The following is a 27,541-nucleotide window of genomic DNA, read 5'->3' as shown; positions in this document are numbered from 1 at the left end:
CCCCCCCCCCCCCCCCCCCAAGGTCTCTAACACACGAAAGCTCGCAGCACAACCCACACACCCCTGTTTGGCTGAGGGGAACCGGGTGTTATCCCGGTGCAGCCCAGCCTGGGGCGTGGCGCGGCCTGCGGGCCTCGGGGCAGGCGATGCGGCCCGCCGGGCCCCGCTCTCTGACAAGAAAATGGACACTTTTTTTGAAGGACAAGGCCCGGCGGGGCTGAGGCTTCCCCAGCACACGCTGAGAAGGCGCCAGTGAGAACCGAACCAAAAAAAAAAAAACAACCAAAAAAACGCCAAAACTAAAAAAAAACCCTCACATTTCCTCAGAGGAGCACATTCCCGCCCTTTGGCGGCCGCCACCAGGCCCCGCCCGCTCACCATCACCGCTGTGGTTCCGCCTTTCCCCGGCCTTCAGGGGCCGTCGTGCTCCCCCTCCCGGGGAGCGCTGCTGGAGCGGGCCGGGAAGGAGGGAGGGAAGGAGGGAAGGAAGGAGGGAGCCGCCGCGGGACGGGGCGGGAGGGGAAGCGGGAGGGCGGTAAGAAGCCGCCCCTCGGGCCGCCACCTTCCCTTCCTCGTCCGGCCGCCGCAACCAGCGGGTCATGGCGGGCCGGCTCCGGGGGCCCTGCGGCTCGGCCGGGCCGGGGGAGCTGTGAGAGGCGCTGGCCGGGGCGAGGCGGGGAGCAGCCGCTTTAGGGAACGCTCCGCCTCGGGCATGTCCCCGCTGTCAGGGCCCGCTGGAGGCGGCTGTTCTGCCGCTCGGTGTTAAAGCCTCACCTGGCGGTGGGCGCGGCTTCCCCCGGCCATGGGGACGGCGTCGTCCCTGGTGAGCCCGGCCGGCGGGGTCGGGGAGGTGATCGAGGACACGTACGGCGGCGGTGGCGGCGAGGCCTGCGAGATCCCGGTGGAGGTGAAGCCCAAGGCCCGGCTGCTGCGCGGTTCCCTGCGGCGCGTCGGGGCCTCAAGGCCCGGCGGCCTCATCGGGGCCAGCTTCAAGTCGACGGCCTCGGTGCAGGAGCTGGAGTGCGTGGCCGAGTACGAGCGCCTGAAGAAGGAGTACGAGATTTTCCGCGTCAGCAAGAACAACGAGGTGGCCTCCATGGTGAAGAAAGAAGCCAAACTGGACAGGGAGAACAAGCGGCTGCGGGCTGAGCTGCAGGTAGCTCCCGCCGCCCTCTCAGGCAAAGGGGGCTGTGAAGGGCTCGTCCTGCTTCTCAGGAAGGCTGTGGCAGGGAGGTGATGGGTACAATGACTTTCCCTTTCTAAGGAAAGTGCTGGGGGAATGGTGTACGCCCCAGTGCCATCCCAGTGCGGTCAAGGTTTGCTTCTGTGGACGGTGCGCAGCCGTCATCCCGAGAGTAAGGCAAGATCCAAGGTGCTGGGATAATGTAGTCAGACCTAAAAAGTAATCTAAACCCTTTTATCGGCGATTGCTTTCACTCAGAAAAAAAATAAATGCTATATTAAATGTTTTCAGGCACTTCAGAAAACTTACCAGAAAATACTTCGAGAGAAAGAAAGTGCGTTAGAAGCTAAATACCAAGCCATGGAGAGAGCTGCTACTTTTGAACACGATCGAGACAAGGTCAAAAGGCAATTCAAGGTATGGATTGACTTTTCTTTTCCTGAGGAAATGGCCAAAAAGAAGATAGATATCACTGGGTCACATTCCCCCAATGAACTCTTTTCCAGTATCTTTAGTGAGGACCTCTCCTTAAAAAAAAAAAGGTGGAATATCATGGCTGTAGCTGCCTATTTCCTTTAAGATAATCCTGTCAGAACTTCTCTGTAAAACTGTGAGGAAAAAATAGAAAATAACTTTTTAAATATTAAAAGAAGAGTATGCAGTGATGCATCTTAAACTAAATTCCGTGTTATTTGAACACAGGAATATATTCGTATTTGAGAGTGACAAGAAGACATGGGCTGCAAACTGACAGATGGTGAAGGAATATATAAACACAGAGTTCCATTATTTCTGAATGAATTTTGTATATAGCATTGTAATGTTTAACAACTCTAGCTTACATTAAACAAAAGTGTGTGTAGGTACATCTCCTTTGGCTGCTGAAATATGATAGCCAGTTAAAAAAAAAAACCTTTGCACTTTCTGGAGAGGTGACTTGAAAGGCCAAGCTGATGCTTCTGCTTCTCCTTTGCTCTAGATGATGATATTTCTACCACCCAAAACAGGGCAATAGGTCCTGGTTTTGTACTTCTTGCAAGATTCTTGGTATCTTTAATTGTAGCAGGTGTTAATGGCTGGCAGATATATAAAAAGAGGATTCATTTGGACCTTATTTAAGAAAATGAGACTTGAAGAAGGTTTCATCTCTTTGAATTTAAATCTAGGTTTGTGATTTTTTTCCCCACACGATGGTAATAGTTTACAAACAGGACAGCTGGAGATGCTTGATCACTTTCTATCTTAGGAAATTTATATTTTCACAACAATAAAAAGTAAATACAAGATTAGATGTAAGAAAATACATGGAAAAATAAAAGGGAACCTTTGAAAAAAATTATTAACATATAGTGATTTTACAAGACAATAAACTTTAAAAGATGAAGAAAGCTACTTGCCATTTTTAGTCACCTTCCCATACTAATTCATACTTCTAACTTTGTGAACGGTATGCTAAGGTTTAAAATGGTAAAATTTTAAAATCAGATCATTTTAAACTTTGTCTTCCTGCTCATTTATATGTTCTTGGTGGCTTCTTGTTCACATTTTCATGCCTTTGCCTGCTAAGTGAATGCTAGAAACTTATTTTTCCAATTGAAAGCAGATAACGTGAATTCAGGAACTAATACTGAATTTTAAAAGATTTATGGTTTGTATTTCTTTTTTATTTTCTTTCCTGCTTATAGATTTTTAGAGAAACTAAAGAAAATGAGATTCAGGACTTACTGAGGGCCAAGCGAGAGTTAGAAGCAAAACTTCAGAGACTCCAGGCCCAAGGAATCCAAGTGTTTGATCCCGAAGAGTCTGATTCTGACGATAATTGTACAGATGTTACAGGTGAGAATTTCATCCCCCGAATTTTGTGTTAGAACCTGACTGAAGTCTGTGAATAGAAAAGCACAAGACAAAGATGTATGTTCTTTTGAAAAAAGTTTTATTAATCCAGGTGAGAAGCAACACAAGGTAGCTTAAAGGGTTAAAGCAGCTGACTCGACAAACTGTGTTTAGATTGTGGGAACCCCACATTTCTGGTTTTATGAATCAACCGATGAAGAAAATAGAGCACTGTCTATACACAGTGACTTGAACACTTTTTTTTAATTCTTCTGTGAACAATTCTAAGTTTTCTAGTCTTCTCTGAGTTTTGTGATTCTAGATTTGAGACATCATGTTCCAGAGGATCCAAAAAGTCTACCTGAAACTAGAGGGAATCTTAGATAGGCTTATTGTCTCTGGATGATGAAGTATGCCAGTCTCAGCTGCTGTACTTTTCAGAAGAGCAGAGCTAGATATTTAACAAACATAAACTAACCAAAAGAGTCATTTTATTGAAGAATTTTTGGAAAGGGAAGCCCTAGCAAACTTAATGACATAAAAAGGCAAAACCTTGTATATACTGTAAGAGATATTTGATAACATAGGAAGGATTCAGATAGGTGTGTGATCCATCCACTGACTTTGTATCTGATTAAAAATAGAGCAATAATTGTAGCAGACAGTTAGAACCTTAAGACTCTTAAGGGTGCCCACCATTAATTCTTGCACCATAAAAGGTTACTGAGGAAAAAATGAGTGCAAGTGCTGTTGCTTAAGCTTTTTTTTTTTTTTTGCTTATTGAGATATATCAGCAGTCACATCTTGGCAGGACTATAAATATGCAACCTTTAAAAGTAGAAATGTTTCAAAATGCAGTGATTGGCTTTTTGCATAGTAGTTACGCATTTCATGAACTTTAGCAGTGCAGATAGTCTCAGATATTTCAGTCCTCAGCTACAGCCCCTTTATGTTTTTACAGTGCTGGAACTTTTCTGAACCAAAGTTGCCAATTTTGTGATGTGCACAAATGGCTGCAGCAATACTGTGAACTGTTGTCCTCGTTTCTAATGTGAGTCACCCAACTGATGTGAGAAACCTATATAATAACAATTATTAGCAAGTAACCTCATACTTAGCAGTGTGGCTTCTCATTAACTTTGGACAAGTGCCCATTTAGAACTTCAGCACAGAAAGATGGGAGCAAATCTGCTCAAGGAGAAGAAAATTATGATCAGTGGCATGTGGCAGTAGGTTTCAGCTGAAGTATTTAAGACTGATAGTTTACCTTGTTTTGTGAAAATTAAGAGTTGTTTTCTTTTTCCCCAAAATTAGCTGCTGGGGCACAATCTGAATACTGGAATGGAGGAGCTTTGGGAAGCGAGCCGTCTATGGGTAGTATGATGCAACTTCAGCAGTCTTTCAGAGGGCCAGAATTTGCTCATAGCTCCATAGATGTTGAGGGACCATTTGCAAACATTAACAGGGGTAAGTGATGGTCACTGGTTTTGCTGGGATTATTAGCATCTATGTAATTTATTTTTTTTTAATCCATTCTTAAGTAATGCTGTCCTTTCTTAGCTCCTTTTCTGTCCATTTTTGGGTAATTTGACTAAAGGGCTATTTTGAATTCTTCTTTGTGAAAATAAAAGGAGCTGTAGCTGTACATGCTCAGTTATGTTTAATACATTTGGTGACTACAGTATGTGCAGCAGTGATTTTAGAAACAGCAGTGAATAGTACTTTGCTGTGAGTAAACCAAATACCACTTTGTTGCTTATGTTGACTGAGGAAGATAGTGATCTTTCTTTCAATATTCTGCTGGCATTCTTTTTTCCATTTTTATTTGAATTCTCTGCATCCTGAGTATGAAAGAGACGCTTGCATAGGAATAAACTATATGGTTGTTTTTTCATTGGATTTGCATGGGGTTTGAGTTTGCTTAGGGGGCCGTTAATGGAAATCTGATGGCAAGGCCAGGGTGTCTGCATTGGTATTTGAATCAGTGTTAGGTATTTTGTTATCAGTAATTGTTGCTTTTGAACTTTGTTACCCAAATGGCCTCTTGTATGAATGTCTTCTGGTGCTCCAGTTTCCCTCACTATTGTCCCGGCCATGGAACCCCTTCTGCATATAGTTGACTTTGCTGGCAGTTTCTCCCTTTTTAATTCAATCCTTCAGGCTCTGATTCAGAAGTCTGTGCCTGCAGAGTAGGAGGGGAAGGTCTGTTCTGTGGTGGCTCCAGCTTCACACACTAAGCCTTTCATCATGCCATGTGGTCGTGAAAGGGGGACCTAGCTTGAAAAAATGACCAGCCACAAAATGAAGAACTTAAGAAAGTTTTAAACTTCATTACTTCTATAGGGGATTGACATACAATACTGTACTACAGAAAAGAATGGACTTTATCTAAAGAAGAGGAAGTCCCATAATGTTTTGCTGTCATTTATTCACATGGTCTGATTGAAATACATGTAGATCTGGAGAGAAAAAGTATGCTTGATTATGAGTGATTTTATTATTCCTGCATATTTTTACTTATTTTATAACTATCAGCTTGATATTGTGGATACACTTAATCCTATTTAAAGGAAATACCATTGTATTCATAATATTAATATATTTAACACTGTTGTTTTGTTACATTATCAAATTATATGACATTATCAGATGATACAGGTTCTCTAAATTCAGGTTTTTAAAATTAAAATAGTTGAGTAAGAATGTTACTACTATTTAAAATAAAATGTAGTATTTGTAAGGTTAAGAGGTGATGACATCTATTATGCAGTGTAACCACGTGAAGATCTCTAGACTTCATTTGGATTTGTTTTTTCATTGGCAGATGATTGGGATGCTGCCGTTGCCAGTTTATTACAGGTTACTCCTCTGTTTTCCCACTCTCTGTGGAGTAACACAGTAAGATGTTTTATTATTAGTACTGATGAGACTCAACCAGAAGTGGACATCTTCATTAGAGTGAGTACCTCACAAACTTAAGCAGACTTATATGCAGTTTTGTGTCACTGTGATGTTTATTCAGAAATTTGTCTAATATTTCTTGAAAGCTTATATTAGATGTAGCCTGATTTCAGTGAAAGTATTGTCAAGGAATTCAGGGGAAGAAACTGCACAGAGAAAAGAGATTTATTTAGTAGGTCCTTAGTGCAATGCAGATTTAGTAATAAAGCACTGTTACTCAAATTTGCTTTCAGAACTACTCACCAAAACTTCATAGAATCTGTGAAACAATGGGCTACTTCTTTCAAGTTGTTCATTTTTCGACAGAAAATGAAAGGCCCCTTAAGGATGTAAGAAAATGGGAAATTGAAAAAAGTTCATTAGTCATTTTGCTCCTGCATTTAACCTTGCCAAGGTAAGTATTTTCCAGACTGGTAAAGCAAATGGAAACTGGTAATTTATGCAGAGTGCATAGCTTATTAAAAAGTATGTGATGCTTTGCTCAGTACATTTCCTAAGCTAGTATCTTCTAAATGATACTTCTTCAAACTTCAGGTTTACTAGTGCAGACTCGTAAAAGAATATATCAGATTTGCATCATTTCCTTTGTATTGTAGGTACGGATTTTCTTAAAATACAGCATGAAAGATGTCTTTGTAATACAGAAATGTTTTGCTTTCCAAGAGCAGCTGTGTGTCATGTGTATTGCTGGAGTCTTAGGAATTCAGGATGGTTTGTGTGAATGTCCTCAGTATTTTTCATTTGCTTATCTCGCCTTACACCTGTCTGTAGGATTTTGATTTTATTCTGTCACATATTATTTTCTATCTCTGGCTATTTTTAGACTGATTTCATGGCTGTCTTGTGTGGTACCCTATGCTAGCTTTCTACGGCTTAATTTACTGAAGTTATGATGTTTTATGACAAATGGTGATGGAATGTGTTCTGTTTGTTCAGTGATTAATTTCCTAACCTTCTAAAAGAAGAAACATGACTTATTAAAAGAAAAACACCAGACTAGGGATACTTTTAGAATTGTGTTAGGACTGTTTCTGTTACACATTTGGGAATTTCGGGCAAAGTTTGGTTTTGATGTTTGGAGAAGTGAAGAGAAGAAGAGAGGACAAGGGGTTAGAAGAGAGAATATTATGATCGCAGAGTGGTCATTCCAAAACATCTGTATGATGCAAGAATCTGAAAATAATGGTATATATTAAATTTCATAGTAAGGACACATTTTGAACTCTAGGTTAATTTCAGATACTGTTACATTATTAGAGCTCTTGTGTTAACTAGACCTCCTGTTTCTGTAAATAAAAGATCTTTCTACAGAGAATTAAAGGCTGGTTTAAGACTCTGGTAGCTAAGATTTACAGCAGTGGAGTGCTTCAGGAAACAGCCAGGTACCACGGAAGATGCTGAGTTGTTTTCTTAGAGGAATTGGACTAGAGCTGCCATACACTTAATGCTCTGGGAAAGATAATGTCAGCTGCTGAGGATATATTGACTCTCCAAGGGGATACTGTTGCCAAATAACCCAGTTTTATGTATGTGGGTCACACCTGTTTACGAACGAAATACACAAGAAAAAACCCCACAAAGGAGTATTCCTGCCAACAGGATTGATTTAGAGAGTTTCTCTTAGAAAAACTATGATGAAAATTGTAGCGCTCATTTGAGAGCTCCTATCTGCTATGGTCAGCATCCCCAAATTGCATAGTTCTTTGGAGCAGCAATGGATTGCTGGGAAAGATATCCAAGGATATTCACATATATAAATGCAAAGTGCTGTTGAGTTTGGAGGAGTGTAATTCTCCTTTTCAACTCCTATAAATTAAGACTCTCCTACATCTGACAAATACTAAAGGACTTTTCCTGAAAAGGTCAAGGAGTAGAACAGAGCCTTCAAATAAGTGATGACAGAGCATGTACATGACGCTTGTTAACTATGTATGAATCTATGTTCTTTTCATGCAAGGCATTTACCTTTCACTCTGCATATTGGTATGACAGGAAGGTCAACTTTTAATTTACAAAGTGACAATCATAAAAATTAATAAATGGTTTTAATGTTTTTGGCACAAGTAGCATATGTACCTCTCTTAGCTGTTCCTTGCTTCAGGGTTTATCTTAAGTTCTCTGCTGAAATATTTGCTTGCCCTTTATTGTAAATAGATATGACTTTTGAATTAGATTTTGCAGTGAAACCCATCTTCGGAGCTTGTGTTGATTGAAGTGTTTACTACAGCAGTGTAATATAGCACAAGAATGCTGATTTCCAATCTAGTTGTTTGTTGGAGGACTGTGAAGAAGCCTTCTTGAGAAATCCAGAAGAAAAACCCCGGCTAATTTACCACAGAAAGGAAGATGGCAGAGTCAGTTCAGTCTCAGTGCAACAGTTAATTGAGCAAATTTCTTATGTGAACAAAGCAAAGGTATGGCATTTTAAAGACGTGAATTGTAAAAGGCTTGCTTTCCTGCTGTAACCAAAGTCGAGTGCTAGTAGTTCCTGATTTTAGGAGAAATTGCATTACAGGGATTGTTCTGGTTGCTCATTATATGAACAGATTGATGAAACTGAAGTGTATGAATGTTATGAAATTTTCATAAGCAGGGGAGAAGAAAAGCCACTGGATTTTCACTGAAAAAGTCCCTGTGCTGTAAGGATAGAATTTCTCACCTGTGTTTAGCCATTTAAACAGCAAAGTTATTTATCTAAGGTCCCTCTGTAGGCACTGAAGAGAAAGAAGTGTACCTCCAGAGAGATTCCTCCCATCTGAAAGTAGATCAGTTGGCATTTATTTCTCTCTACAGAGAGAACTGTTGAAAACAGCTGATGCCCAGCTTTTAAAAGCTTAGGCAAAATGAGTCCTACCTAGGGAATGCAACAGAATGAAATTTAAATGTGTTCCAGAATGTTTTTGTTGGAAGTCCTAAATACTGTTCCCAACTGGGTTCAGAGTTGCGTCATGCTTTGCCATTTACTTTTTCAGATGATTGATCATATTGGAAGTGTGGAGGAAGGAGCATATGAAATCTACAATTGCGTGGAAAAGATAATTAAACAGGTAGAGTACATGATGCATTTCAGCTTTTTCTGTTCTGATTTATGATCTTAAATGATGTCAGTATGATCACCATATGACACTCAGATGTAATTCAAAGGATCTTTTTGTGTTTTATCAGTAATATCTGACAAGCAAAGAAATCTGCGATTGGAAATTAAAACGCAAAACTAAGCAGTGCTTTTATGGTCAAAAGCAGAAATAGCTGGGGAAGGGGATCTGTTAGTGACCTAAATTCTGTTTTAATTTCTGTTTATCCATGGCATAGAATAAGGAAAGATTGCATAGTCCATTCTCTCATCCTTGTGCTGGGTTGCTTCCACTATGAGAAGACTAAAACCAATGTCTTGAAACGTTGCATTGAGAGTTAACTTGGTTTCCTCTAATTCCTCATTTATTTGTGTTTTTGGCTAGCCTAAAAAAGAAATGAGTTACTGATATTAGCAGAGCTACACTTGTATATGGTGGAATTGAGAATAACACCAAATGTGCCTGCACTGTTAAGAACAATAGTTTCAGTTTTCTCCATGCAATTTTCTTTTTACTTAGGATATATTGGGATGCGAAACAACAGAACTAGAAGGCAAGGATTTGGGCAGTAAGGAAGAGTCCACTGCTCCTGAAGAAGTTGTTTTTGGTGATGTGTTGTGGGATGCACATGATGAACAAGAACAGATGGAAGCTTTTCAGCAGGCCTCTAATTCAACATGTGAGCTGGGATTTGAGAAAGTAAGTACAGTGGAAGCGTATATAGATGAAGAGAAAGTCATCACTCATTTCCATCTCTTATTAGGCAAGAGGTACTTCTACAGAGGAAGCTTTGTCTGAGAGCATTCTTGAGGCCATTATTTCTTAGGCTAGAAGAAGCTATATGTCTTCTATAGATGGCATATTCATTTTCTGGGAGAGATGCCAGTTTGTTATTTCTGGTATTATGTGTTGTTCATCTGTTTGATGAAGAAGCAGTTGTTGGAGAACAATTTTGTCTTTTACTTCACTACCCATAATATTGGCAATGGTTTGGAGGATTGTGCCATCTTTACTACATTCTAGAAAAGGAAAAGAATAGAACATTAATAGAAAAAACACCTATGCGTCTTTTACTGTACCTCCACTTCTTTTTTGCAGACAAAATATTTCTCCCAAGTGGATGAAGGGTGGTTTTGGGTTTTACTTTTGTCATCCTGAACTCTGCTAACAACATTCTTGGGCATTCATGTGGTGCAGGATAGCCTTTCCTTTAGGTGCTTAGTGCCTCAAAGTATCATTCATGGCAGATGCCAGCTTTGAAGGCTTTGTCCTGGCAACCGTACCCAGTGCAGTGAAGTCGTTGCTGGGAAGAGCAGGTTGAGGAAGCCTGAACAAACATAGTACCCATTTGCTTTACTGTTGTAACACTAATTCAGTTTATTAGCACTGAAAGTTCAATTTTAAATAGGATTTTGTAAAAAAATGCTTATTTATTTTACACTTTCTTTAAAAGGTATAATAAATTCTGTGGTTTAAGTGTTCCATTACAAAATTTATTTCCATTTGTATTATATTGCATTTCAGTAATTATTCCTTTAACTTAATAAATCCGTACTTGTGTTTTGTATCTAGATGGTTTACAATACCAAACACTATATTTCTCCCTTAAGCAGTGAAATACATGTGATGATTGTTTCTTTTTTTATAGTATTTTGAACGTCTAAATGATCTAGTAGCAGCACCGGCACCGATTCCACCTCTGCTTGTATCAGGAGGACCAGGCTCTGGGAAATCTCTCCTTCTGTCAAAATGGTAGTTTAAACTAAAGTTGCTGTTACATTTCAAATATTGTATTGGTTTAATGAGAGGTAAAATGGGAGCATTTACAAAGCACTGAAGTTACTGAAGCATCCTGGTAGGGTTTGTAATAATTGAGTAGCTAATTCCATCCAGACTGCCTTGAACATCTCTCTCCACTCCAATTGTAACATCCTACGGATCTGTCTGTGCTCAGCATGAGTAGGTGGTTTTGGTAGCTCAATAGCATTGCCCTTCTCTGGTACACAAGAGGGGTCATTTGGAGTCTTTTTAATTTAAATAAAGGGAATATCAGACCTAATAATTTATCATAGAAATGCATTTCGTGATCACTTGTAGGCTGGGATAAAATTTGTTGACATGAAAGTAAATTGATAGTGTCGTTATTTCTTAAAAGCTGAGCGACATGTGACTGTCCAGTGCCAGGAAGGGCACTTATTAATGGCAAAAATGGAATCTGATATAAAAAGTTCAGTTATAACTCAGGAAACGTCTATCCTATTTTCCTATTTTGTAAGATAAACAAACACCCTATGCAAAATTATAGTCTGTTAAGTGCCTTTTCTTTTTTTTTTCTCTATCCTATTTTCCTATTTTGTAAGATAAAAAAACACCTTGTGCAAAATTATAGTCTGTTAAGTACCTTTTCTTTTTTTTTTTTTCTACTTCTCTCATTAGGATTCAGTTGCAACAGAAGCATTCTCCAAACACTCTAATTCTTTATCACTTTGTTGGGAGGCCCATGTCTACTAGTTCAGAATCTGCGTTGATAATTAAACGCCTTACTTTAAAGGTATGCTGTATTATTACATACCCTGCACCACACGATTCTTTGGAAAGTGCCAGTGTGTGTGTATGTTGAAAGATAAAAATATCTACTAGTTTTTCTACATCAGTTAAGAGTAATACAAGCATAAGGCATTACACTGGTAGGGACTCTGATGCTATACATTGACTGCAGATCAATTAAAAACATCTCTGGGACATTCATAATACATTGGCATTAGCAGTTATGCTTCCAGTGACCTATATTGATGTCTTACAAAACCATAGAAGCTTCTTCCAAAATTTCTTGCCATCTGGCCAACGAGAGAGGCAGGTGGTACGTCTTCTGTCGATGTGTTCAGAGACCTGAGGCTGTATTTGCCAGTTGGCACCATGTTGTTCCTTCACTAGTCTCTCTCCTGTGCTAATTTATTTTTTAATTTTTCTTAGATATGTGAGGAATAAGCGAGGAGTATTTTTGTGCCGGGCTGTGAGCTTTCTTTTTCCTTCACGGGGTGGAACTAAAGACCTCACAGGATTAAAACCTTTAGGAAAATGAAATCAATTGTGCTGTCCTGGCAAATTTCTCATGTATTTTAGAAGTCTGCCTATTTAACCTGTGCAACTTCTAAGCCCTTTCAGTCTCCAAATTCCATGTCCATTGTATGTAAACTTAGGTTATCTCTAGAATTTACAGAATGAGTTCAGTAAATATGCGTTGTTCTGTATATGCCATCTTTCTGCATATACTAGAAGGAAAGCATCCCATGCGAAAAATCACCCCAAAATCACGTTTTGGCTTTTTCATTTCCTCTTGTCTTTATAGGACTTCTTTCAACTGTCCTAGCTGATTTTTAAGGTAGAATTTGTTATGTGTGTTTATAATTCTGCAGCTTATGCAACACTCGTGGTTAGTGTCACCTCTGACCTTGGATCCAGCTAAACTTCTGGAAGAGTTTCCTCGATGGCTGGAAAAGCTTTCTGCACGTCATCAAGGCAGCATTATTATAATTATTGATTCTATTGACCAAATACAGGTATGTTTTCTAAATATTTGTCAATCTAAAGGAAACCCTGCCTGTTATAACAGGCTCAGCTGTATCTAGGTAACAGAAATATTAATGTTTGCTTTGCTGTAAAGAGCACACATAGAAACTAATTTTGCAAAAACTGCAGATGAATTAAAATAGTATTTAATTTTTATAGATAAAATTTGTATTGGGTTGTTTTGTTTGGGTTTTTTCTTCATAAATTTGTTTTAACACCTTAATTTTTAAACAGATGAGTTACTTTATTTATCCAAAGGCTCAAGGCTGTGAGCTGACTTACTGGGCATGTAAACAGCCTAGTCTTTGATGTGAGTATTTCAACAATAGTATTGTATCTGCTTTTTAATGTACAGTAATGCTGATACATGTCAATGGATCATTTAGTGCTGCGTCAAGAATCAGACCATGAACAATTTTTTAGGACACTGGAGAATTTAAGACTCTCTTCCACTGAACTGTGCAGTTAATGAAATGAGTCAACTTCTGGCATTGTTTTGATCAACCTTTGTATTAAGTAACCAAAACTTGTTTTTAAGCAAGCTGAGAAGCATATGAAGTGGCTGATAGATCCACTACCAGTGAACGTGAGAGTGATTGTATCAGTGAATGTAGAAACGTGTCCGCAGGCTTGGAGGTATGTTATTTTTTTGAGATGTTTCAAAGTAGCCTGGGTTATAATTATTGTTTTAAATCACAGTTACTCGTTGAAGAGCAAACTGCCAAATTTGTCAAGACCTGGAGATTTAGTAGGATAAGGTTTTGCAACTGTTGAGGGCAACAAAAGCTTCTCTGTTGTAACTGCAATGAGTACAGATTTTAGCTGTTGGAAAATCAGCTTTTTGTTTTAGTATTTTGGATCTATCCACATGACTGTATAAGAGGATATTAACGCAGTCTGATTCACATCAAGAACCACAATACCATGATGTAGATCCAGGCTAAAGCTATAAGTGGAAATTTGACTTGTGCTCACTAGAATTTCTTAGTAGTGGGGAATAGCTTCAATTACTGCTTTGATATAAATCTTTAAAAAGCTCTGGAACTTTAATGTCTTTTTTTCCTTTTGAGTGCTGTTTAATAAGGTCTGAATATGACTTCTCTCTTACCAAAGGTTGTGGCCCACTCTTCATCTTGATCCACTGAATTCCAAAGATGTTAAATCTCTCATTAGTGCAGAATGTAACTCTGCAAACGTTAAATTGACTAAAGAGCAGGTATGTCTGTTGTAGTTCTTCTAAAGTACCTTATTCTGGTATAACTTTTAATAACACAGAAAGATGAAATAAGTGTAGCTGCTAAAAGAAAGTATTATATTTAGCTAACGAAATACTACCGCTCAAGATAGCATGCAGTTTGAGAGTATTTTTGCACCATGGCTCATAGCACTGAAACAGATGGAACAGCAGAAGTTATTACCATAAAACCAGTGCAGTTGCACATATTGCTGTAAACACCCTCCTTTATTTTAGAATAATAGAAGGTTTAGTATTGCATAATGCTGTAACAATGATTGGCAGAGTGGGGATAAAAAGTATTTTAACTCTTTGCATTAGAGACCGATTCTATAAGGTAATGCTCATCTTGAGAGATGTAATGGTTAGATCCTAACTCTTTTCATCTTAAATTCAAAAGGAAACTTTCACTTATGTGCTAGAAAAACATGCAGTATTTTGTGCACTAGTTATCATGTCATAGTCTTCAGATGTTAGAGGTAGAAGCATATCAAGAACTTTTATTCTCTTGTCAAACAGTGAACATTGGTGTGGTTAATTTCATCCTCGCTTACAGATTTTGTTTAAAATCTTGTAGGAGAAGAAGCTTGAAAGACATTGTCGTTCTGCCACAACGTGCAATGCCTTGTACGTCACTCTCCTGGGCAAAACCATCGCTTGGTAAGTTGAGATGATCTTGAAATTATTACACTCATCGCTAGATTTGAAGACTTCAGGTAGGCTTGTTAGCATTTTGAAATACATTCATTTAACAAAGAATGAGTCTTGTTAAGAAAAAACAGCAGAGCAGTATCCAAAGTTTCCCCCTTTCGCTGACTGTGAATGCAATGGGAAGAAAAATCAGAGTATATGATTGCCATTTTGATACTAACTGAATCCAAATAGTTGTATCTGTCTGTTTTTAGTTCTTCTTTTTTTATTTTATTTTTCTGTTGTTCTGCTCTCTGGGTATGTCAGTTGCTTCAATGCTTTTTAAAGGTATTTGGAGAAAGGTGGTATTATTTGGTTAAACAGTTTAATTCAAGTCTATTTTATATACTGATATACCAGATAGTTTGCCTCATAGATTTTTAAGGCTAAAAGGAAGTTCAGCAACTGTTTAGTTTAACATCTTGCATATGGTACTTTGCCCTGTAATTTCTGCTGTGGAGAAAATTAATCTTCCGTTTTGTGCAAGAGAATACTTAATAAGTGCATTGGCTTATTATTAACCTAGACTTCATCTTGTTGAGACAGATGCATTTTTAGTTTAGAGACTCCCAGAACATGATACACTGATTGATAATTTACTCTGGGTGACTGATTTTCATTATTTTTTCTTTCTGTTTTATGTCCTAGAATGCTTAGTTGCTCCTGAAAACATGCTTTGTAAATGCATTAAATGAAACAGCAGCATGTGGTTTTATCTTTATCCAACCTGGTGTTCTTGTTCTTATGTACTCCTGCTGGAGGAAAGAACACTGCAATGCATTTCTATTTTTTTTTTTAAATAAAAATATTGCTGTTATTTAGAAAAATTGAACAATATGACAGAAGGTGGCTTCAGGAATTGTCCTCCTCTGTGTTTAATCTCTTAAACCCAGTAGGAATTCAGACCTCTTCAGTAGTTTCAATTCATCTTACTCAGCCAAATGTAATATGCTAAACCATTTTTGTCCTTCTGCTCAGTGTTGGAAATACAGGCAATATTGATGAAACCCTTCAACAGTGTTTCCAGTGTCAAGACACAGTGTCACTCTACAGGCTTGTTCTGAGATCAATTCAAGGATCATTGCAGAGTGAGAGAGAGAAAGGTCTTTTGAGAGAGGTAAGCTGAGAATGAGTTACTGTTTCTACAGGTAACATACACTCTCTGCTGTAAAGAGTTTTTCTTAAGTTAAAAGTAAATATAAATTCATGTTAATTCATGTGCGCGATTCAGAGATTATTGTACTATTAGTATAGTAGGGACAATTTTATTAATTATATCTACTGCATAACTGTAGTCATAACATATGACTCCTTTGTGTTTAATTTCAGCTAAGTCTTTGTCTCACAAAACAGAACTTTTCCACCATTATGTGATATAGAATTAGCCCTTCCTTGCTGATCCAATGATTAACTACATTGAGCATAGTAAATGTAGTGAAAACATGGTGTCTTGTGAATACAGGGCACCTCATGTTAGATTTTTGATCCCTCTTCTACCTTGGCACAATTTCCCTGTTGTGTGGAATGCTTTTTTGATTAGGACATGATACTCAATTACTGCTAGAAGTTCTTTGGCAGCGTAAGTGCTGGCAGCAGAAGACCTTCAGCATATTTTACTTAGATGGAAGTTCCTTATGATAATGTAGTTATTTTCTCCTGGTGTTTTAGAGGAAAGTCTAAGGAGCCATTTGTCCCAGAGTGCTTTATCTATTAAAATATTAATCCATTACCACTGAGAACTCTTCTTTGAGGACAGAAGAGAGAAAGGGCATGTGTAGGCAGGTTTTCTTCCCTTGACATATAAAGTTACACACAGTGATGCAGTGTATTTTTCTTGGAATTTCAGTGTAACTGAGCTCTGCAGCAAATATTACTAACTGTGTAAAATAATTTTTCTGCTTTATGTAGATACTGTGTGTCATCGGTGTTAGCCACAACGGTGTGAGTGAGTCAGAGCTGATGGAACTTTATCCTGAACTGTCTTCTGCAGTGTTAGCCTCACTGGTTCACAGCCTGCACAAAATGTGTTTGCTGACATATGGCTGTGGTTTGCTGAAGTTCCAGCACCTCCAGGTAAATTTTGACATTCTAAACATGTGCAAGTGAAACTCCACCCCATAAGACCCTGCTGTTTTCTAGATAACTGAGTAAGCCATGATATGTTTATGTTTACTGATCCATTTTCATTATCATTAATTGCTAACTCCATGTGTCCTAGAAAATGCCACAAAAAACATGCAAAACTGAAGAAGGGAATATTATCTGAATAACCAGAGCTTTGGTCTAATATAAATCAATCTTGTTGTAATGCCTTCGTCATCAAAAGATTTTCAGTTCTACAACACAAGACATTTTTCATAAAGAAATCTTGCTTAGCACCTTGTGTTTCATCAGTACTGAAAAAAAGCAAATTAACTGCATTCTCTTTCTCTCAATTATACTCTCTTTCAGGCTTGGGATATGGTGAGACTTGAGTATATGGAAGAAGGTGAAAATGTTATTTCTGCCTATAGACAAAAACTAGTGGAATATTTCACCATGCAGCTAAGGTAGGTCAGAATTCTTCAAGATTTGCTAAATTGCTGGCTTTATGTCTCACGTATATTTTTTGGGTTTTTTCATATAGCTTCTTTGACTCGGTTTTGTAAATTATTATGGCAAAATAAGTCTGCAAAACCCTAGTTGTCCATTTAGCACTTTATTATTGATATATTGCTTTGTAATCTTGGAAAAGGTTGAGGACTATGGAGGGGAATGGGCATGTAATAAAGTTAGAATGTGAAAAGGTAGGGCGTGAATTTAAACCATATCAGTTATTTTGTGGTAACTGACCCCATGTGGATTTTTAACTCCCCTGTAAATTCTAGGAAATTTGAGGTTGCTTAGAACTTGAAGAAGCAGCAGAAGACCACTTGGGTTCAGCAAGCAATTAGCACGTACCCAAGAGGAGGTCCAGTAGAACAGCTGAAAAGCTGCAAGTTCATATCCAGATTGAAAACTGATTTGCATTTACAGTTCTGAGTTAGTGTGTCCCAGCTGTGGACTCCTGCTGACTGCTTTTTTAGAGCACACACTGTTGGGTAGCAGAAACGCCAAGAGGGCCGCAGTGTGCCAGGGGAAGAAGGTGCAGACACTGTTGGGTAGCAGAAACGCCAAGAGGGGCTGCAGTGTGCCGGGGAAAGAAGGCACAAATTAAAATGAAGATGTGTGAAAATGGAGTACATGGGTCTTCTAGTAGTCTGTGAGACATTCACGTATTGCAATTGTATACTCGCCTAGTTTAAAATGAAGATGTGTGAAAATGGAGTACATAGGTCTTCTAGTAGTCTGTGAGACGTTCATGTATTGCAATTCTATACTTCACATCAAAATTGGCAAGTTCTGTTAGGCCTCTCAGAGTTCTAATTTTGATTTGCTTTTCTTTCAATAGTCGAGACCGAGTGACATGGAGAAGTGCAGATGAACTTCCCTGGCTCTTCCAACAGCAGGGTGATAAGCAAAAGCTGCACAAGTGTCTTTTGAATCTCTTTGTATCCCAAAACCTTTACAAAAGGTACAAAGGTAGTCACTGCTTTGACAGTTATAAACATTTTGAAGTATTTTTTGTCAATATAAATTGGAAAATGGGAGATTAGATTAAAAGAACTTAAACAGTAGAGGCTGAAATGCTAAATGCTGTTATATAAATCATCTGGGTTTTTTAATCTGTCATACCTGGGGGTTGGTAAAGGGATAAATACTGCTGTTAGTCTCCATGGATTGTCTCTGTAGACACTGTAGCATAAAGAAAAAAATTCATGCATATGGCCCTTCTCTTCTAAGCTAGCATCAGTCTGAATAGAGGGGTATCAAAGATAAGATGAGATGAGCTTCTTATTTCCTTGTTAAAACAGGGGACATTTTGCAGAGTTGCTGAGTTACTGGCAGCTGGTTGGGAAAGATAAGAGCTCTATGGCAGCTGAGTATTTTGACTCTCTGAAAGAATACGAAAAAAGCTGTGAGGGAGAGGAAAGTATGATCTGCCTGGCTGATCTTTATGAGACCCTGGGACGGTTTCTTAAGGACCTAGGTCTTCTCAGTCAGGTAAGTACCCTTAGAGATTGTTGTAAAAGCAAGGAGGCAAATTAAGCAGAGCTCGGTGCGTGATTTCTATTGCAGTTGTTAAATGACTGTAGCATGCAGGGTGCTGCCTGCTGCCAGTGTATTCTGAATTTTGTTTTTACAGGCTGTGGCTCCTCTGCAGCGGTCTCTGGAGATTCGAGAGACTGCGCTGGATCCAGACCACCCGAGGGTGGCGCAGTCACTCCACCAGCTGGCAGGAGTTTATGTTCAGTGGAAGAAGTTTGGAAACGCTGAGCAGCTGTACAAACAGGCGCTGGAAATCTCCGAAAATGCTTACGGAGCTGAGCATCCTCGGGTAGCCCGTGAACTTGATGCACTTGCAACTTTATACCAAAAGCAGAACAAGTAAGATGAACTACACTGGGGTTTTTCTTTCACGTGGAGGTGGTACAAAAATAGCAGCAGACATTTTCTTCCTGAAGCTAGAATGTTTCTTTCGTTCTTTTTTTAGAGTTTCATAACTTCCAGTGCAACCATGAGCATCCCCTCTGTATTCTTGTAGCAGGTCACTCAGCAGGGGACAACTTCTGTGCTTAGTTTAACTGCAAATTTCTAACAAATTAGAGATAAAGCAGGACCATTGTCTGGCCCTAAGAATTTTGGACGTTTTTCTCTGTGACAAGAAGTGTGATTCTTTTTCAAGATTCTTAAATTCTGCTTAAATTTGTAAACTCAAGTAACTTAGAAGGTTTCCGGGACACTCAGTGATGCTACATTTCTTCTAATACTGTAAATAACTGTTTTCAGATATGAACAAGCTGAGCAACTGAGGAAAAAGTCCTTCAAAATCCGCCAAAAAGCAGCAAGGCGAAAAGGCAGCCTGGTAAGGACATTTTTAATATTTAAGAAAAAAGTGCAGGGAATGTTGGGACTGGGCTAAATAGATGATAAAATGTGTCTGCAGAGCTGACAAAGCTCCAATGCTTTCCATAATTGAGGGCATAAGGAGTGAAGTAGTTTGCCCTTTCAACTGCTGGAAGTGGAGCTGCATCAGTGCAACTGGCATGGAGTTGGGAGAGGTAGAAAAGAAGTAAATGGATAGAAACATCTCAGGGGTGCAGAATTACTGCTGATACAATCAGCTGTCAATGTGGCAATGGAAAAAGGTGTTCTCTGGAATAACTGAGGCGTTTATCCTACAAATACTGGTGAACACAGTGCTTACTGCAATGGATAATCCCAGTGATACTAGGTGCCAAATTGAGTTTTTCCTTTTTTAATTTTTTTTTTTCTTTCCCTCTGTGTTTTTTAGCTTCGAGGATTCTCTTGTCATTCTTGAGCTAAGGGATTGTTTGTCGTGTAGTGTCTGTGCTATGAGAGTTGAGCTGGTAACTCCAGAGCTCTAGGTGTAGCTCTGATGAAAGTAGTGAAAAGCCATAAAAATTTTTGCTGTTTTCATAGTGCTTAAATACATATTAATTTGGATCATAAAGATTTTGTTCATTTTTGTAATGAGTTCTGCTCCACGAATATTTTTATTATGACTGCAAAGATGAAGTATAAGGTGGAACATTTAACAAGGCTGCACTTTTTACTTGTAATTAACTTTGCATGTAAGTATTAGCTTGGCAGACAATTTTACAAAGATCCATGTAAAGCCTTGAGCAATACTTTATGTGTATATGGCATTTGGCATAGGAGATGAACTTGATTTTAAGTCCTGAGCCTATAAACTTAAGAATTTGATTTGAATGGGTTATTTGATCTGTGCACTTGAGGCAAGTTGGCGTGTATGATACAGGGAAAATGGAGCTGTGCAACAGTGCAGTAACTTAAATTTCCTGGAAGCATGTTTAGTAAAATTCACTGTTAGATGGTAAATAAGCAGAATGCCTGTGTGCCATTTAGCTTGAAAACAGGATTTAAGTGAGGATTATTGTGCTCCTTTGGCACCAGACTGAGTCTCTTGATTTTCTGTCTTCAGTTGTAATCTTAAAATGTCACGGTGATTGGCTTACGTTACCTTGTGCTTTGCTGTAGTGTGGCTTTGCTCTCCTGCGTCAGAGAGCCCTGCAACTGGAAGAGCTGACGTTGGGCAAGGACACACCAGACAATGCTCGAACCCTTAACGAGCTTGGAGTCCTCTATTACCTGCAGAATAATCTTGAGTAAGTTGTATTAATGGTGACACATCCACTAAGTGTTCTTGTGGATGTAAAAGGAAGCAAAGCACGGAGAAATAGCATTAAATGTAGACACATGATCAAACACTCGTTATGGTGCTATCCCTGATTCATTCTGCTGTTTTTTGTTTCCTGTGATATTCACTCATATTTTCTCGAGTTGACGCTGTTCTCATGCGAGTATTTAGCAAGTCTGTGCATTTCCTGCATTCAACATCAGTGTTCCACGGTTAAAATTAACTAGCCTTTGTTGGAAATACCAGTTCAGCTTCAGTATTTTGTCACCCTCCTTTGTAGTGTTCATCCTTGAACAGCAGGATTGTTATTTTTCTGTGAAAAGCACTCAAAAAAAGAAATCATGAGTTAAATATTCACCGTACTTGTAATCCTCAGGCTTTTACCCTGCTGACCTTCTTAAGGGCAAAAGAGAACAGAGCAGAACAAAGCAGAAAGAGATGAGCAGAGATGTTGAAGAAGGGGAATAAAAAGTGCAGAATATTTCTGATTGCATGGTTAGCCACTCTTCACATCAATTTCTTCAGTCCACAGAGTAGTCTAAAACTGCGTGTTGTGAGGGAATTGGAAAGTCACCTTGAATCCCACTCAACTGAACTGAATTGTTTCAGAGAAGAAAGTACGCAGCAAAAAAGCACAAAGTAACTTTTCACTGAATTTCACTGAATTTGTAGAGTTGGAAAGGACCATAGAGATCATCTAGTCCAACTCCCCTGCTGAAGCAGGATTGCCTAGAGCTAGAGCATGTTACTCAACTGCTGGAAGTATTTTTATGTTCTTCCTATATCTGACGTATATGTCACCAAAAGTTTTTGGATAGCTATAGAAGTACATCATATTTCAGGATCTGCACACAGAATCTCTGTTAAATGCAGGACCTTTACAGTGAAGGAATTATTTATAACAGTTGGTGGAAATGCAGGGGTTTTCGTCATTTTACCCTCATGAAGTCACACCAGAGTGAATGATTATAGAGGAGCAATATCTATCTAATCTCATACAGAATCATTTTATATTCCACATTACTCATACGTAGTTCCTGTACAACACAACCTACTTCTAGAGTAACCATATCTCCACTATTTCATAGGTGAGCAAAAGTACAAATTTTGTTCTAGTGAAGGTTTGAGTCACTTTTAAAATGATATCGTGGCTCGGTTCTGAATCAGCAAGTCCAAGACTGAATTTTTTGATCATTTGATGCAGTTCAGATGAAATAGATGGTAGAAGAGTTTGTCACTTTATTAGTTGTTAGATGTTATATCATACATCATCCTCTAACCCTTACATAGAGTCAAGACCTTTTGACACTTGTCAAAGAGCTCCAGAATTGAACCTACAGTTCTGTGTATAAATGGTCGCTTTTTTTCTCTGATGCGAAATGGATTTTTTTTCTAGTTTACTAAGTTGACGTCCCGGGAATAGTGTCACAGAGTTTGTGTGTATGTCAGGGTGACAAACTGCTTAGTCTCAGTGGGTGCTGCCAGGATTATGTGGGGATCACCCATTGTTTGTGCTAGAGGAGCTGCTGTAAATCTGCAGTGGAATAATAGCGCGCTAAAGTGAGATAAAATATACCTTTTTGCTAGGGAAACACTTGACTGGTGGCGTTACACAGAGGCTTTACTTTGTCCCTTCTAGACAGATTCTACTATGAGAATCTAGCCCATGACATACATAAAACCAGTTCCAATCTCTTGGGTATGAAAGCTGTCTGCTGAACCTTGTAATATGTTTTATATTTTTTAAATTTACTTGAAGAACGTGTTGTGTGTTCTTTACCTCACATTCCACTGCTACTTTATCCACGGGAGTACACGACTGTTATGAGGTTTTGCCCAGGAGTCAGTAGAATGTTTTGAATAAGGATTACTTGTGTAACTGGAGATGTGGGCTGAATTGAAGGAAAGATAAACTGTTGGTGTAGAGTAATATTGGCTGAAATCTGCTAGACGGGCATTTCAGTCCTTACAGGGGGACTCAAAGTCCCTGTATGTATTAATATGGAATACTAATTTATTAACAGGAATATATTAACTAGCACTCCATCTACATTCTTATGCCATAGCAGGACTATGGCTGGGAGGTGTCCCTGCCCATGGCAGGGGGGTTGGAACTTGATGATCGTTAAGGTTTCTTCCAACTCTAACCATTCTGTGATTCAGTGTGTAGCTTCTCACTGCCTAATGAATTGCTGCTCTGGCACTCACTTATTCCGAGGGAAGTCCATTACCAGATGTCAGTATCTGTGCAGTTTCCAAGGCTGAGTTTGTTCCATTCCATGCAGCCACTTCACAGGTGTTTCCTGCTTTAAAACACTGCTGTATGAATGTGTTCTGTAGGACGGCAGAGCTTTTCCTGAAGCGCTCCTTGGAAATGAGAGAGAGAGTGCTGGGCCCTGACCACCCAGACTGTGCTCAGTCTCTGAACAACCTGGCAGCCCTCTACAACGAGAAGAAGCTCTACGACAAGGCAGAGGAGCTCTATGAGAAAGCTCTAGACATCAGGAGGAGAGCGCTGGCTCCGGATCATCCCTCCTTGGCTTATACTGTGAAACACCTGGCAGTGCTGTACAAAAAGATGGTAAGCACAAGCCTGTTACCTTTTCTCGTTGCCTAAATGAACTCTAATGCCTTGCGTTGTTACAGCCTTCAACCCAAAAGGAGTGGGTTCTCCCCAAAAATCTGGGGATTTTTGTCAGCCATTGGGATTCTACACACATTCTACACACTAAAAGATGTCAAGTGGCGTCGGTCTGTTTCCAAAAAGCCCAGTAGCTTTTTCCAAACACACTCTGCTTAAAGAAGAACAATTTACAAATAACATCTTCAGTGTCCTTCGTGCTCAGTGCTCACCATGAAGAATTTCTGATTTGGTTAAAACTGCGTTTTGGGTGCAGTGAGGGAAGCTCTTCCCACCTGTGTTTGAGTTCTCCACTGTCTGCTGTGTGACATCCACAAACAAGAGTTTGGTCAGATGTGTCTTAATGGAAAAATCATGTTTTAGGAATAGTTCTTTCTACACAGTGACCTTGAACTTTACAGTCAAATTGAGAGTAACTTGAAGGCTCTGGAGGGAGATAGGACTTTACAAGTAAACTGTCTGGCTGAGCCACTTCCAGCTTGTTTTGATTCACTGGAAGATAAGAGTTATTTCCCTCTGAAATGCACTTTGGGGAGTAACATTAACAGCAGTATCAATTTCTGTGTTTCATCACTTCAAAACGTTTTATAAATATTTGTGTTTGCAGATGGTCATTCTAACCGTTTGCTGTCACCAGTGTCAAGAGAGATGGATGTAAGGTTTCCAGCTGTTGAACCAAGATCAAATTCACAGGATGACAAATTTCTTGTTATTTTTTCCACATTTTACTATTCTTCAAAGAGAAAAAGAGTTCTTGAAGATAATCTCTTGCATTAAATGCTCCTGAGTTTTTGCTTAATAATTTTTACCTGCTATTATATGCATGAAATTGTTGGGGCTCATGTATTCTCTGCTCTCTTCAGCTTCTAATTTTGATGCTGCTTGAAACTGGAAAAGCACTCAATATTTGCATCAAACGGCTCTTTGCTAGTTTGAAGAGGCGTAACTTAAAATCCATGGTGAACTGGTGACTCAGGGAAGAGTGGAAGAAGAAAAGGACAGGAATCAGACGTAGACAATGGCAATTATTTATAAATAGGTGTTTATTCAAGATGAATTACTGATCGTTTTCAAACTGTGGCGTGGCAATGCTTTGAAAAAAGAAGGGGAAAATTTGATTTAAATTTTGCAGCTACAGGGAACCATTATTCAGTGGATGTTTGCAGTATTTTATTTCTAATCGCTATTAAATATGAGAATTCACATTCGAACAATAAAAGCCTAAGCATACTTTTGAAGTATCTCCAGTTAATGGGTGAGCAGATTCAAGTTTGGAGGAAAACAGATTTTGCTGGATAAAAAAAGAGTGGAAGAAGAAAAGGACAGGAATCAGATGTAGACAATGACAGATTTGCTGGATAAAATCTATTGTAAAGCAAGTTGGAATATGAGAGGGGTATTTTAGAGAAACCAAAGTCAAGAAGCCAAAGCCTCAGAGGCATTGGGCACTGTGGGGCCATTCCAATGGAGACAGTGCAAACAGCATTCAATAAGCAGAAAACTGCCCAAAAGCTAAGGCAGCTGCATTCCCATTCCCACATCACCAGAAAAACTTAGGCCCTTTAAGACAAAAAAGGAGCTCTCTGCTCTTATCTGTGGCAGGATAAGGAAATACAAATGGAGAAATTAGTTGGATAAAGTACAACTGAAAATTGTTTTTAACAGCTTTCTCAATGAGACACTTGTGTGGAAAAAAAAAGAAATAGACACACCCGAGAAACACATTAACTGGGAATTGAATATGCTCAGTATTTTGGAAAATTAGGTCCTAATAAATATTCACGATAAGCAGTCTTTGCAGAATAAAACTGCATTAATGAAAGTTAAACCCTTGTTCTGGAAACAATGACATATTCTCTAAGGCTTTTGGTTTAAAAGAAATTTTAGTGTTACCATTTTGACTTAAGAGAACTGAATCCTTTTTCCTGTTATTTCTAGGGAAAACTTGACAAGGCCGTTCCTCTGTACGAACTGGCGGTTGAGATCCGACAGAAGTCCTTTGGCCCCAAACACCCCAGTGTAGCAACTGCGCTGGTGAATCTGGCCGTCCTTTATTGTCAGATGGTAAGTTTTTCATCTCTTCCATGTTTATTGTTTCTGTTTTAGACTTTGTTGTGATTTGTACCTAAATGATACCGAAGAAACTTGATCGCGTTTAAAAGGGAAATTCCTTACGAGAATTGCAAATTCTTAGGTTCCATTATAAAACTTGAAAGGATATTTGGCAAGGAGAATGTGGGAAGGGAACAGATAATTGCTGGGACTGGTATTTTACAGGAACACTCTTTAGATAATTCAAAATACCCACATGCTTTATCAGACTAGAGCTAGAGTACAGCCTTTCCAGCAATCCGGTGTTTATCACAGTATGAGGGAACACAGCTCCACCACTGCCCTGGAGGAAAACATAATCCTTTGAAATTTACATCTCTGAATGAAGAGTGCCCACCTTCATCACCTGCAAGTCTGTGTAATTAGAAATCTGAGGAAGCTGTATACTTCCTAGTCTGCAACTACCATGAGATGCAAAGGAGATGCAATCAACTTGCCGAATTCTTTACCGTAGCATCAATAGGAGTGAGCTGTAGATTGTTCTCTTGTTCTCTGTATTTCTGCATACCATGAGATGCAAAGGAGATGCAATCAACTTGCCGAATTCTTTACCGTAGCATCAATAGGAGTGAGCTGTAGATTGTTCTCTTGTTTTCTGTATTTCTGCAATCTGCATATCTGATTTTAAACAGGGATTAAAGCTGCCTCGGGTAAAATTAAAGAGCATTTGGTAACTCCAAACTTTTAAGACTGAGATTTTGAAAACTGCTTAGGAAGTTCAGACCCTAATTATAATAATATTAGCAGGAATTGCCAATTGCTCTGGCAGTCTCAGTTATCATCCTTGTCTATCAGCAGTATCGAGACCTTAAAACACCTACTTTGATTAAATATGCATAACTTTGTATCTAGGATGGGTTGATGCAATGTTGGAAAAAAGAACAGCAAATGTAATATATGTCTGTAACAACCAACTTTCTACTACCCAAAGAAAAAGCAGGTCGAAGCTTTACCTCTTTATGAACGTGCCTTGAAGATTTATGAAGACAGCTTTGGCCACATGCACCCTCGGGTCGGGGAAACGCTGAAAAACTTGGCTGTACTGAGGTAAGATTATACACATTAGCCCTAAAAAAGCAAATTACTGTAAGAATTACTGGATGAAACAAAACCATCCTGGACTCGTGTACTTATTAGGAAAGCAGAGAGCCTTAAGTGCAATTCTTTAATAGCACAGTGAGCATTTCAATTTAAACAAATCAAGAGCTTTATTGTAATTGCTTGTTTCAACTTTGTTTCACTCTTCTTTAAAGCTACGAAGGGGGAGACTTTGAGAAGGCAGCTGAACTTTACAAGAGAGCTATGGAAATCAAAGAAGCAGAGACGTTGTTGATAGGTGGAAAAGCAACTTCTCGACACTCATCGAGTGGAGATACATTCAGCTTAAAAAGTGCATTATCACCCAACATTTTCCTGGATCATGGACAAAGGTGATACAAACCTGCGCAAAGAAACGGCCGTCTCCATTGCTATTTCAAAGTGGACATAAACTTATTAAGAAAATCTTATTTTTTCTGGGATAACATACTATTTTGGGACCGACGCCTGTCTTCATGAATGACAGGGAGACAAATGTTTAAGCTTGAAACTCTTCCATGTTACCTTTGCAGACTGTATGGTACGAACGAGCTCCTTCCATTGTATATAAATACGCATAGTAGTTACTAGCTCAACTTATAGCTAATGACAAAAACACATGTTACCTTTGCAGACTGTATGGTACGAAGCGAGCTCCTTCCATTGTATATAAATATGCATAGTAGTTACTAGCTCAAGTTATAGCTAATGACAAAAACGTTTGGATTTCATACCTCAGAGCCTAAGTGCTAGGATTAGAACAAGTTAAGTTGAACCAATTGTATATACTCCACTGGGTAGTTCTATGTTGGGATAGCCTGGCTTAGAGGATTTGTGTATTTTTGTTTCATCGACTCTTTTTGCCTTTCCAAAAGCTTTTGAAGTTGTTTCTGAAGGGACAGTC

At 39.0% G+C, this 27,541-nt stretch overlaps 1 protein-coding gene across 1 annotated transcript; it reads left to right on the top strand.

Moving 5' to 3' along the window:
- The first annotated feature begins 578 nt into the window (after window positions 1–578).
- On the top strand, window positions 579–27,248 carry NPHP3 (nephronophthisis 3 (adolescent)). The gene is made up of 27 exons (XM_014956945.1): window positions 579–1,156; window positions 1,475–1,600; window positions 2,869–3,019; window positions 4,331–4,483; window positions 5,841–5,974; window positions 6,211–6,371; window positions 8,244–8,391; window positions 8,950–9,024; window positions 9,571–9,750; window positions 10,700–10,803; window positions 11,488–11,602; window positions 12,468–12,611; window positions 13,160–13,257; window positions 13,735–13,837; window positions 14,433–14,515; window positions 15,524–15,662; window positions 16,454–16,618; window positions 16,997–17,094; window positions 17,976–18,098; window positions 18,439–18,628; window positions 18,771–19,012; window positions 19,415–19,490; window positions 20,648–20,775; window positions 23,148–23,388; window positions 25,387–25,512; window positions 26,492–26,607; window positions 26,814–27,248. Exons 1-27 carry the CDS (start codon window positions 803–805, stop codon window positions 26,992–26,994), a joined length of 3,954 nt encoding a protein of 1,317 aa, XP_014812431.1. The 5' UTR covers window positions 579–802; the 3' UTR covers window positions 26,995–27,248.
- The last annotated feature ends 293 nt before the right edge of the window (window positions 27,249–27,541 follow it).

Source organism: Calidris pugnax, unplaced genomic scaffold (assembly GCF_001431845.1).
Source record: "Calidris pugnax isolate Ruff unplaced genomic scaffold, ASM143184v1 scaffold351, whole genome shotgun sequence".
Classification (NCBI taxonomy): Eukaryota; Metazoa; Chordata; class Aves; order Charadriiformes; family Scolopacidae; genus Calidris; species Calidris pugnax.
This window is presented reverse-complemented; position numbering and strand designations above follow the sequence as displayed.

Coding starts and splice junctions, on each gene's coding strand:
- NPHP3 (XM_014956945.1), top strand. CDS start 803: ATGGGGACGGCGTCGTCCCTGGTGAGCCCGGCCGGCGGGGTCGGGGAG. Junction 6,372..8,243: donor CTGCATTTAACCTTGCCAAG/GTAAGTATTTTC, acceptor TTTCCAATCTAG/TTGTTTGTTGGAGGACTGTG. Junction 9,751..10,699: donor GTGAGCTGGGATTTGAGAAA/GTAAGTACAGTG, acceptor CTTTTTTTATAG/TATTTTGAACGTCTAAATGA.